General features: G+C 43.1%; 7 protein-coding genes across 7 annotated transcripts; 5 read left to right on the plus strand and 2 right to left on the minus strand. All coding sequences in view use genetic code 12, as the record gives it.

The window, feature by feature from the left end:
* Positions 1-163: 163 nt before the first annotated feature.
* Positions 164-1,690, plus strand: DEHA2A01760g (DEHA2A01760p; the record flags this gene model as incomplete). Its single annotated transcript, XM_456415.1, has 1 exon — positions 164-1,690. One exon carries the CDS (start codon positions 164-166, stop codon positions 1,688-1,690), a length of 1,527 nt encoding a protein of 508 aa, XP_456415.1.
* Positions 1,691-2,023: 333 nt separating this feature from the next.
* On the plus strand, positions 2,024-4,681 carry DEHA2A01782g (DEHA2A01782p; the record flags this gene model as incomplete). Its single annotated transcript, XM_456416.1, has 1 exon — positions 2,024-4,681. One exon carries the CDS (start codon positions 2,024-2,026, stop codon positions 4,679-4,681), a length of 2,658 nt encoding a protein of 885 aa, XP_456416.2.
* A 170-nt stretch (positions 4,682-4,851) lies between these two features.
* Positions 4,852-6,369, minus strand: DEHA2A01804g (DEHA2A01804p; the record flags this gene model as incomplete). The annotated part of the gene is made up of 1 exon (XM_456417.1): positions 4,852-6,369. One exon carries the CDS (start codon positions 6,367-6,369, stop codon positions 4,852-4,854), a length of 1,518 nt encoding a protein of 505 aa, XP_456417.2.
* A 221-nt stretch (positions 6,370-6,590) lies between these two features.
* Positions 6,591-6,737, minus strand: DEHA2A01826g (DEHA2A01826p; the record flags this gene model as incomplete). The annotated part of the gene is made up of 1 exon (XM_002769906.1): positions 6,591-6,737. The coding sequence occupies one exon, from the start codon at positions 6,735-6,737 to the stop codon at positions 6,591-6,593; it is 147 nt and encodes a 48-aa protein (XP_002769952.1).
* Positions 6,738-7,303: 566 nt separating this feature from the next.
* DEHA2A01848g (DEHA2A01848p) lies at positions 7,304-9,031 on the plus strand (the record flags this gene model as incomplete). Its single annotated transcript, XM_456418.1, has 1 exon — positions 7,304-9,031. One exon carries the CDS (start codon positions 7,304-7,306, stop codon positions 9,029-9,031), a length of 1,728 nt encoding a protein of 575 aa, XP_456418.2.
* Positions 9,032-9,194: 163 nt separating this feature from the next.
* DEHA2A01870g (DEHA2A01870p) lies at positions 9,195-10,541 on the plus strand (the record flags this gene model as incomplete). The annotated part of the gene is made up of 1 exon (XM_456419.1): positions 9,195-10,541. One exon carries the CDS (start codon positions 9,195-9,197, stop codon positions 10,539-10,541), a length of 1,347 nt encoding a protein of 448 aa, XP_456419.1.
* A 196-nt stretch (positions 10,542-10,737) lies between these two features.
* Positions 10,738-12,486, plus strand: DEHA2A01892g (DEHA2A01892p; the record flags this gene model as incomplete). The annotated part of the gene is made up of 1 exon (XM_456420.1): positions 10,738-12,486. The coding sequence occupies one exon, from the start codon at positions 10,738-10,740 to the stop codon at positions 12,484-12,486; it is 1,749 nt and encodes a 582-aa protein (XP_456420.2).
* Between the last annotated feature and the right edge of the window lie 17 nt (positions 12,487-12,503).

Here is a 12,503-nt window from a genome sequence, read left to right on the forward strand (position 1 = left end):
CTAGTGTATTTCTAAACCAGTTATTTAATTTAAATCACGAAAAACAAGCCAGATTTTGTCGATATAGACAAATTGCATTTATCACAAATAGTATTGGGAGAATTATAGGTTAAAGGTTGATTTAACCCCAAAAAAGTCAGAAAAAGAGGCATTAGACAGTAGAATGCCACAAACCGTTAATAATGAGAATGAATACAGGTTAACCAGGTCGAAAGCAATGCAGAACCAGAGCTTGCGAGGGAACGAAGGGGGGCCCAAGACACACGCACAAACACAGATGGAGGCACAGAGCCAGAAAGGAGGACGAGGAGAGGCGGTAATGGGAGATGGAAACGGCGACACGAAGGACGGGTTGTACAATTTGTCACAGCACTCGTCGGAGGAGGTGTTGGCGGGAACACGAAGCTACTTGGGAGACGTCTCGAACCAGTACGGGTCGAGTGGTGTCAAGCCCAATATGGGGTCGAAAAGACGGCCGCTTGGGGGAGATAATGCTCCGTTGCAGCAGCACCAGCGGATTATGTTGAAGCCAAACAATTCGAGCACGAACACTAATCATTTACTTGCATCACAACCGAAAGACACCGTCACGACGACCACCGCGACTATTAATGACAACACTAACGGCAATATCACTACTAATAATCATACATCTGCATCGTCATCGAACTCGTCGACCCAGAATCTCGCAGTGCCTGCCAGGATGCCGCAGAAGAGACAGGCCACCGAGTCGTCCACCAATTTGGTGGAAAAATTGCACATCTCGGGTCCCCACAGCAACCACGTCTCGTACAAAAAGTCGAGAATCATCGACTACGAATGGCAGGACTTGGATGAGGAAGACATTGACGACCCCTTAATGGTAAGTGAGTATGTCAATGATATCTTCCCCTACCTCAGCGAGTTGGAACACAAAACATTACCTGACTCGCAATATTTGTTTAAACAAAAGCATTTGAAACCCAAAATGAGATCCATCCTTGTCGACTGGCTTGTTGAAATGCACACCAGATTCCGCTTGTTGCCGGAAACCTTATTCTTGGCTATCAATATCATGGACAGATTCATGTCGCTCGAAATCGTCCAGATCGACAAATTACAACTCTTGGCCACAGGATCCTTATTTATCGCTGCCAAATACGAGGAGGTGTTTTCTCCCTCTGTTAAAAACTATGCATATTTTACTGATGGTTCATACACTGAAGATGAAATCTTACAGGCCGAAAAATATATCTTGACCATCTTGAACTTCGACCTTAACTATCCTAACCCCATGAACTTTTTGAGAAGAATCTCAAAAGCCGACGACTACGATGTCCAATCAAGAACATTAGGTAAATACTTACTAGAAATCACAATAATTGACTACAAATTTATTGGCATGTTACCGTCGTTATGTTCGGCTTCGGCCATGTACATTGCCCGGTTGATTTTGGGTAAGACCCCAGTATGGAACGGGAACTTGATTCATTATTCAGGCGGCTATAGAGTCAGTGATATGAAGGACTGCATCGAATTGCTCGTCCAATACCTCATTGCTCCGGTCGAACACGATGAATTTTTCAAAAAATACGCTACCAGAAAATTCATGAAAGCCAGTATATTATGTCGAAGCTGGGCTAAAAAAATCGTGTCTGAGAATAAGGATATATTTGCTAATGATTTATTCATTAATAAGGCTGAAAATTAAAGAGTGAACTACTATTCTTACCCTTAGGATCTACTAATAAAAATATCATAATTATTTCACATTTGCACATTAGATTGGTTTTCGCTATTTGTTGATACTACCTATTTTTTTTCCGGGAGTTTCTCCTACATTACGTTGTTTATTTCTTGTCTCTTATATCATTATTCATTTGCAATCATTATTATTATATATTGTTTAGAATATATAAGTTTATATAACCGTACACTTAACCATTTTTCGAGTAGCGCGTTGTTTTTGAAAAGATCAACAGAAATAAACCTCTATTATAAGGTACACCTCTTAACACAAGCCGTTGAAGAATATAGTTGAAAAATGTTTCAAGGGTCAGCGTTTTTGGTGGTTGTTTCAGATGCATTCACTGACGAAGAAGTGAATGACGTTGAGTCGATGCTTAAACAAAATAATGCTAAAGTTTTCGTAAAAGAGGAACACGATAATGAGGTTAATTACTTGGGAACTGAGGCCGTGTCGAACACGCATATAGATCATATAATATGTAAATCTGTTGAGTTTATTGAATACAATTTGGCCCAGACTTCCATGGTTCCTATAACGACTCCAGAATGGGTATTTGACTCGGTAAGTCGAGCAAAGATTTCCAATCCTAAGGTGTATAGTCCCGATCCCAAGTTGTTTTTAAAGGACACGTTTGTGTGTGTTGCTGATAATTTACCAGTGGGAGATAAGGAGGCTATTTACGGGGGAGTGAGAGCATTTGGCGGTCAATATTTGGATGATTTGACGAGATATACTACGCATTTGATTGCAATGGATATGAATAATGACAAGAGTGTGATTGCAACGAGTGCAATCAACACTACCCAAGAAAATGGTGACAAAATAGACATCAAGATAGTTTTGCCCCATTGGATAGATGATTGCTTGAAAATGGGGAAAAAATTACATGAAGAGCCCTACATGTTGCCATCACCTTCCATATTGAAGACAACACTGGAAGGTATCGATTCGCCCGTAATCACGGAGGATGATGTTTTACCTATTGATTCAAGTAAGTCTAGCTTCTTGGACAATAAGCTTTTCTATATCAGCCCAGACTATAAGATATCCCACCGGTTAACTAGTGCCATAGGCGCCCTAATCAAGAAGCATGGTGGTAAAGTAACCACACAATTTGACTCGAAAATGGTTGATATCTACATTGGCCAGTATCGAGCAGGAGATGCGTACATAACTAGTTGCAAGTCAAATCGTATAATAGTTGGTAATTTGCAGTGGCTTTACTCAATAATAGTATCAAACAAGTGGAAGCTACCAATAAATTCGAACTTGCTTCATTATCCAATTCCCCTAACTTCATTACCTGACTTTCAAAATTTGAAGATTTCGGTTACCAACTATAGTGGCGATGCAAGATTCTATTTGTCGAAGTTGATCACCATATTGGGTGGCACATTTACCAAAACATTGACTCGTGATAATGATTTCTTAGTTGCTGCAAAGCCCGAAGGTAAAAAATATGAAGCAGCTAAAGTGAAATGGAGATCAGAAGATAATAACAACATTAAGATCGTTAATCACCTTTGGTTAGAAGAATGTTTTGCTAATTGGAAATTAATGGAATATGATCGACCACAGTATCAATTCTTAGGAAATAATGCAAACGGGGTAGAGAAGTTACTTTGCAAAACCAAGCTAAAGCAAAATGTGCTTGAGAGTTGGTATAATCAAGAGAACATCGCAAGCGAAAAAGAAAACGTAGCCGATAGTATGAGTGAAGATGAATCAACACAACCAAAAAGTCGCCTAAAATCTAATACAAAAACCAACAACACTAAAAAATCACCTCTGACTAATGGCAGCGTAACAGATGAAAATATAGAACAAGAAGAGGAAATACAAGACGAGCAAAAGGATGATGACGAACAAGAGAAAATCAAAGCAAAGGAGGATGAAACCAGGTTGTCTACAAAAGAAAAAACAAAGAAGTCAAGCTTACCTTCAGAGATGTGTAAAGAAGACGACGAAGCTGTGCTCCCTGCAACTCCTATTACAGGGAGAAGCGGAAGGTCCGCTAAGCAAAAGGCAGTGAATAAGTTACACTCCGATATGAACGATCTAAATGATTATCAGCAAATGTCAAAGAGTTCTAGGAAGATGAAATCATATATGGAAGAACTCGAAAAGAGTTCATCAGCCAAAAGAAAGGCAGAAATCGAAAATAAAGACACCAATACTATTGAGACACCCGTGAAGGCCAAGAAACGTAAAACTGAATCACCTAGACCTGACACCGATACTAAGATAGTGGCAGTAATAACTGGATGCGAAAACGAAATCACATTGACACGTCAGGATACCCAGAATTTAAATCATATTGGAGTCAAAGTATTATCAGATTACTCGACGAAACAAGGAATCAACACTCTAATTGCGCCTAGGATATTACGGACAGCTAAGTTTTTACGCTCTCTTAGTCAGGTGGATAAGATTATTCATCCCAATTATTTAATAGACGTATTGAAAAAGTTGAACTCATCACAGGATGCTGATGGAGACCAAGTATCTAAAGAATTTTCAATTAACGACTACTCGCTAGATAAAGTCATACCCATTAAGGCCATTAACCAAGAACTTGGCGTTACCAATGCTAAAGAGAATGGCTTGGCTAATTTATTGAATACTACTAACAGAGGCTTAATCTTTCAGGATTTGAAAATTAACTTGTCTAGTAATTTAGTTGGAGGTGTACAAGTGATATCGGAAATTTTGGAAAGTCATGGGCTTGCAGAGGCCAAGAGCATTAAGTCTGTCACTGCAGCTAATACAAAAAGTTTACTTACGAATGATGATGGCAAGACAATTATGATAGCTCACAAATCGAAAGATGCTAAATTAATCACTAGCTTCAAGAAGAACGTACAAAATGGTGTAATTGTGGAATGGGATTGGTGTGTCAAGTCTATTTTCAAGATGAAGCTCGAAGAATTCGACTCGTACCAACTTTTATAGGATAAGTTAAATATAATTTAATGAACACAGTCTACATTTAAAAGATCAGGTAAAAAGAATTTATTGAATTGAACAAACCAAACGTAAATAGATAAAGTTTTATAAAAACATTCCTGTTAATTTATAATATTACGATCATGAATAGTAATTTACAACATAGCGAAGCGACTTCAAATGTCAATCAAACTTGGCCCATCGTTACGTCTTTGCTGCTGTTGCGTATTGGCGTTACCAAATCCGTAACCAGTATAGGCAGGATTGATTTGACTTTGCTGTTGGTACCCAATGCCAGTATTTAAGAACGGATTGCCGGTAGCGTTCGAACTCAATTTGGCTTCATCATAGTTTTGTTTGTAACCAGTACCACTTGAATTTATAAATTGTTGAGTTTTTGTATGTTGATGAGGGATTCTTGTAGCACCCGTGTTACCAAACGTATCGATACCAGTACCTTGAGCCAATAAATTATTCAAATCAGCATGAGTCGAGTCATCAAATTTGGACGACGACGTAGTTTGCGGCTTGAGTTGCGACGTTGGCTGGGTGAAAAATTGGGGTTGCTGTTGCTGTTGCTGTTGTTGCTGTTGATAGAGATCTTGTTGTTGTTGTTGTTGTTGCGAAGCTATATCGTTTAACGACTGGGAAGCTGGTTGCTGTTGAGCAGACTCACTCTGTAATGCGAATGGGTTATTCGAGCCCGTCTTCAATGGCTGCAATTCTTGAGGCTGTTGCTGCTGCTGTTGGGGACCGTTGAATCCGGTAAACAGTGGCTGTTGTTGCATTGGTTCCTGTTGTTGGTAGTGTTGCTGTTGGTATAACCCAGTGTTCATGGCGTTCTGTATTGGGTTTCCAAACATATCGTATTGCTGTTGGGTTTGAGTCTGTTGTGGCATCATGTAGTACTGAGGCTGTTGGTAGCCAGTGGCTAAGTAATATTGGGGTTGGGCTTGTTGTTCGTCCAAGTCAAGTAAGTTGTCGTTCTGCTGGTTCTTCAACTTCCTCATCTCTTCCTCCTCCATCGACAACTTCAACGCTGCTTGTAAGTCGTCGTCGTCGGGGATCTGGTTCTTGCGCCTAGCCTCTTCCTCGGCCGTGATCCTCGACATTTCCAACGCCTTTTGCATCTCGTCATCATCATCACCCGTGACGGGTCTGCTCAGGTTGCTGTTGACGGTATTTCTTCTCGAACCACGACGGTTTCTTCTCTCACGGCCAGGACGGTGACCAGGACCATTCTGGGCCCTCGCGGCCAATTCTCTCTCGTGCTGCAACCTCTCGTCGTCCCTCAACAACGACACCAATTCTTTGGCCTTCACCCGGATCACCGCTCCCTGATCGTTATCTGCCTCGTCAAAGTGTATGAACTCCCGCAAAGTCTTAATAATGTACAAGTTGTCCTTCGACCAGAGCACACATTTTTCAGATCCGTATCTCACCAAGTAGTCCAATACCGTCAATGACTTCGCCACATGTCTCCAATTCTTCCCCTTATCGTTAAGACGACGGTCGAGCATATCCATGATCTCCAAAAAGTCTGTTTGCGATTGGTACGTCCGGGAAGCTATTTCTTCCATATCAAAAGTGGTCGGCCCCGATGGGTCGTTGGACGTAGCGTTTCTAACGAGCACCTGTCCCGATGAATACCCGTTGGTAACGTTTTTAATAGAACGAACAAATGACTTCGACATGATGTAGTGCGTTCTGCGTGTATAACCGATGTATTAACCGTGCTGAATGGTGTTTTATCGACTTATGTCCCATATATGGGTCCCCTTTATGTCCCAGGAGCCATCTCTGAGCAAGATTGTCTGAGCCCGCGGTTTTGTGTCACTTCCAACCCATCCACCTGTTTGACCCAAGCTACGACGGATCAGACGCCGTATACTACTGGAAGCGGTAGACGGTTGCACTAGACGGACGCTAGGCTACCTGGCCATACTAGTATCGGACCCATACCGCCCCGTTCATACCCTCCAGTACCGGCTGGAGAATCACTCGGTAGGGACACGCCCATACCACCAGACCCCCGTCCTGGTCCTACTTGAGCCACTGTCATCAGACAACGGGGGAGATAGGAGAACTGCAGGTCGTAGCACGGCACGATGCACCAGTGGCCCGTAGGTGCTGGGTCCGAAGGACCCAGCGGCCTCAGACCCCTTGTAGTCACCCTCGCTCTTTTGCAATCGTTCTCCCAAAAACATTCCCACGCTGTGCCCAGCGAACCACACTCTCTAGCCCCCGTCTACACACCCTACACTACGTATCCTGACCCAGGCTTGACCCACGTCTCGGTGGCAATCCCTGCCCACACGTGATGGCCCGTCTACACCCCCAGAAGGGCCAAACAATTGCCCATGGTAGGTTTTGCTGCTTATATAAGCAAGAGCTAAGGTTTTTCACCGACCGGAAACCTGGTGGATTATAAGCAAAACATAACTGCCAGAGCAAAAACGCCATCATCGATTGTTAGTGAAGGCATATACATTCAGATACATCGGTAAGGAGCAGAAACACGCGCCAACCGTTCGAATCAATACAGCGATCACCAAAGAAGTTACGAGTGGAAAAAAAACTTGGACATAATTAATCGAAGAGGTACTAAATAAGTGAATCGCGCATAGTATGAGTGAAGTTAGAAGGTGTCGTAGATGCAAGAGAAAGAGACTCGATGATGAGCCACCGGAGGTACGTCAGTATAAGACGTGTGCTAAGTGTCGGATCATTGAAAGACAGAAGAAGAAGCTGAGGAAGCCATTGGCGGAGGAAACGATGATATACGGGATGAAGCAGTTCCAGCAGCAGAACCAGAATGCCAATTTTATTCACGACGATATATTCATGGATGACGATGTGTTCAGTGGAGGTGTGCGTAATAGTGCCAGACGGTACGAGGGTGATGGGGTGGTGAATCCGCTGCAACAGCAGCAGCAGCAGCAACAACAGTTCTACCAGTTCCAGCCCCAACAGGCATCGCATGTAGCGATGCCTACTGCGTCGTTGGCGCCGGTGGCGCCGCTCCACCAGGTGCAACACCAGGTACAACAGCAGCAGGTACAGCAACAGCAACATGTGCAACAACAGCAGGCCCACCGGGCCCACCAACAGCACATGCGCAATATGCCAGTGCAGGTGTCGATGCCCGAAACGGTGTCCCAGCAGCCGATTAACTGTGAGATCTGCTCCACCAAGTTGGACCGCAACGACGAGCTCAACATGAATTACAGGCTCTGCTTGGAGTGCTACTCGAACCCGTTCAGACAGGACAACGTGTACGGCAACTACAACGAGTTTTTGATGGCCATTACCACGCACAAGTACAAGGATATAAGGAACTACATATACATCAAGGAGACTGACAAGACGTTTTCGGACCACTTGGTGTACCAGAATAGACCCATCAGTAGCGAGAGACTGTATCGGGAGTTTATCTTGGAGAATATCCAGATCATCTACCTTGACCCTATAATTGCGTCCCTCGGGTGCAAATTCAATAGGGTGTCGTCCAACGTGTCGGAAACCAACTCGCTTCCACCCGTGTTCAACCCCGTCATCAATCAGTACCAATACAAAAACACCAAGCCCATCAGGTCGTATCACAAGTACTACAAGGAGTCGGCATGCGACGCCAATATCTACATGACCTTCGATTTTTCCACCAACATATTGACCGTCAAGTTGAACCAGAAGGTGTTCAACAACTCGAGCAATTACCCTTCGAAGTTCATCGACTTGGTGCACTCGATCTTGAAGTCGTTGGCGACCCAGGATTCCAAGGCCAATGTTGGCTACAACTACCATACTGCCCTTATAATATTCGACGAGTTGATAAAAAATAAGTACTCGTATCCCCCAGACATCCAGCAATTTCTTTCCACCTGCAACAGCTCCGACTTTGCCAGAGACTTCATCAACTTCGAAGAAACCACCGAGGTCGATGCCACAGGCAAGAAGGACTCTCTTCCCGCCCAAAAGGATGATGCAGACGAGCCGGTACCAGACCAAGTCCACGGAGACGCTCGCCAGGCTACCCACGCCGGTGTCGATGACGAAGAAGAAGACGAAGAAGAAGAAGAAGACGAAGAAGAAGAAGAAGACGACGACGACGAAGACGAAGAAGGCGAAGAAGATGAAGACGACGACGACGACGACGACGATCGTGAACCTCAGCAGGGTCCCAATGCGTCCCAAGGGGTCCAATCTCGTGATGTCACGGACACTCCAAGCGAGACTCCAATCCCAACCTCGGAGCCTCAGACGCAAATCAACCCTACAATTAACCTTGATTCCACCCAAAATGGCCTCTATCCGAAGCCCACGGGCGAGAACTTGGATCCGGCCTTCGTACAATAACAATAATCGTATAATTATAGTTGTATAATTAATAAATTGTTTTTTTATATATTGTTAGCGTAGAAGCATTATAATCTAATTTCGCGTAGGAGCTATACTAAGAAAAAAAATTTGATTCGAGTTGATCCTGATTTTTCTTTCTTCTTTATCAACTGCTAGTACCATGAAATTGACAATTGTCTTATCGGCCGTTATAGGGTTGGTTTCTACAGTTCAGGGCATTTGGTTGGATACCAACAATGTGACTAATTTGAAAGAAGTCAGTGCAATTTTCGCTGAGGGTTTGCTCGACTACTATGATGGTAATGAATACGGAGGAACCATTGGGATGTTCACATGGCCATATTATTGGTGGGAAGCTGGTGGAGCATGGGGATCGCTCATTGACTACACGTATTATATGGAAAATGACACTTTTGTGCCGTTAATTAAACAGGCATTGGAATATCAGACAGGGGACGATCTCAACTACATCCCTCTTAATCAGTCGACCACCGAAGGTAATGATGATCAAGGGTTCTGGGGTCTTGCGGTGATGGCAGCGACCGAGAAGAATTTCAGTAACCCCGATAACAAAGATAAGCATTGGTTGGCGTTGACGCAAGCGGTGTTCAACACGATGACTGCGAGATGGGATCACAAAGAATGCCACGGAGGGTTGAGATGGCAGATTTTCCAGTGGAATTCGGGTTATGACTACAAGAACTCGGTTTCCAATGGTTGTCTTTTCAATATCGGGGCCAGATTGGCCCGGTACACCAGTAACGATACGTACATGGAATGGGCTGAAAAAGTGTGGGACTGGATGTACGGTATCGGGTTGTTAACCGAGGGAGAACATTGGTATGTCTACGATGGTGTTACCGTCGGGGGAAACTGCACTGATATCACCAAATTGCAATGGTCATATAACCAAGCATTAATGTTATCGGGTTGTGCTTTCTTGTACAACTACACTGAAGACGAAATGTGGTACAACCGTACCATGAGATTGTTAAGCGGTGCCCAGGTCTTCTTCAAGGACGATATCATGTATGAAGCTGCGTGCCAGGGTTCCAACAACTGTAACCAGGATCAACGTTCGTTCAAGGCGTACTTTTCTCGTTTGTTGGGATTGACGTCCGTCATGGTGCTAGACACAGAACCGGTTATTACTGAGTGGTTGGTTGCCTCCGCCAATGCTGCGGCCAAAAACTCGTGTACCGGGGGTAGCGATTGGCATACCTGTGGTTTGAACTGGCAAAATGGTACGTGGGACGGATACTATGGTCTCGGTGAACAAATGTGTGCCTTGGAAGTTGTCACCAATTTAAGAGTTCACGATCTTCCTCCACCGTATACTGCTAATAATGGTGGTTCATCCAAGGGTAATCCTGCTGGTGGTTATGCTGTCACAAACACCAATTCGTCTCCATTAAATTTGGATAAAGGTGATACGGCTGGGGCCAGTATTATTACTGTTATTATTGCTGCCTCGCTCGTAGGATCGGGTGTCTGGTTAATTCTATAGTCTATGTATATTTCTATTCAGTTCTAAGCTCTATTTATATGTTTTACGTGTAGTTTTAATAAAATTTACATTTCTTTGTTATGTTAGTATTAATGGCTATATAAAAAAATTGAGGTCAACTGACCGACTAATACCGGTGGCGATGTAAGTACTCATACCATAGATAAACACATCATTTGTTAATTATATAGTGAATATGAGTTCTGATGATCAGTTTACGTCCATCCAGTGGGATAGAGATGAATTAGGGCCTAATAAAGAGACGAAAGTTAATAAACAAGAGACAATTACTGAAGATGATGAGCATCATAATAATGATAATGAAGATAAGGATAACGACACAACCAAGCTGAATGAGCCCGAAAACATACAGGAAGACGATGAGACTAAGGATGATAACGAGCCTACTGATTCGTTGATTCTTTCCAAGACAGGGGACGAAAATATAAGCAATATTGAATCGCAGAACGAAGGTGATCATATTGTGGGTGAACCTGATGTTAATCAGGAACCAAGTTCTGATAGTCAGACCGAAGCATATGAAATCAACGTAGTAGTCACGTCGCCATTAAGGGATTTAGATAGTTCTTCGAAGCCGTACATTTCGTACTTATTAACGACTGCCACTAATCATCCATCCGTGATGAAACTTTCGACCGTGAAGAAAGAGCAGGGGAAAGAGGTTGTCGAAATTACGGCCAGGAGGAGATATGGCGACTTCAGGTTCCTCTTTGACTGCTTGAGCAACGATCATCCGGAAGTAATGATGCCACCGTTGCCGTCGAAGCTGAATTTTAAATATTTGACGGGGGACACATTCAGCACGGAGTTCGTTCACAAGAGATTGCACTCGTTGGATAGATTTGTCCGTTTCATCACCTGCCATAAGGTGTTGTCCCAGCTGTCGATTTTCCATTTGTTTGTCAGCGATTCGGCGGACTGGTCGACATTTCAAAAGAATTTGAAGATTAGTAAAGTTGGCGTACAGGAATCAGATGCCGACAAAGGTAACTCTTCGATGACATCGAACGTGGTGAACAAAGTGGTTAATGAGGATCTCTTGACCGAAACGATCATGAATTTTTTAACACCCTCGAAACATAAAAGAGAGACCAATAAAGAAATTCTTGAGATCAGTGATAAATTGAAAAAGCTTTACGAAAATCTAATTAAGTTGGATAAAATATTCACAAAGTTAAATAAGAAGAACCATGATTTAAGTGTTGATTACGAACAGTTTCTGCAGCAAATTATGAAACTATCAGTAATCCAGAATTCTCTGGACGAAACAAATGAGCCTACCACCCCCGAGATCAACGAACAGAAACAATTTGCGACAAATTTCAAAGTGTTTGCTTCGTCTCTTTCCTATTTCCTGGATAATTGGTCCAACTTGCATAAATACATAGACGAATCGTTCTTAGTATCCTTGAAGGATTGCGCCAAGTATATCATAAGTTTAACCAATCTCATCGAGTTGCAGCACAATAAGAAAATAGATCTTCAGGTATTGCAAGACTACCTTAATAAGGCCAAGAGCGAATTGCAAGGCTTAGGTGGGTCTCATAATGCGCCTCCCAACCCAATTATAACCCACAACAACGGAGGAATAGTCAATAACACAACCCAACTCATCAGAGACACATTATCAACGTCGGCCACTCCAAACATCGGTTCGTCCGTCACCGAGAGCAAGGTCACCAAATTGCAAAACAGAATAACCGAGTTGGAAAACGAAATCTCGGTGCAGTCACAGTTGGTCCTCGACTTGACAAACAAGATAATAAACGAGGAGTATCCAAACTGGGATAAGTTTAACAAGATCGAGTTGAAGGAATCGTTGCTCGGCCTATGTAACGAGGAAATTAGTTTCTACAAGGGTCTAGTCGACAATTGGAGTGACATCGAATTGAAATTACTCAAACGGTTAGACGAGTTGAAATAGCTGTCTATTGATTAATG

The sequence above is a fragment of the Debaryomyces hansenii genome (genome assembly GCF_000006445.2).
Source record: "Debaryomyces hansenii CBS767 chromosome A complete sequence".
Classification (NCBI taxonomy): Eukaryota; Fungi; Ascomycota; class Pichiomycetes; order Serinales; family Debaryomycetaceae; genus Debaryomyces; species Debaryomyces hansenii.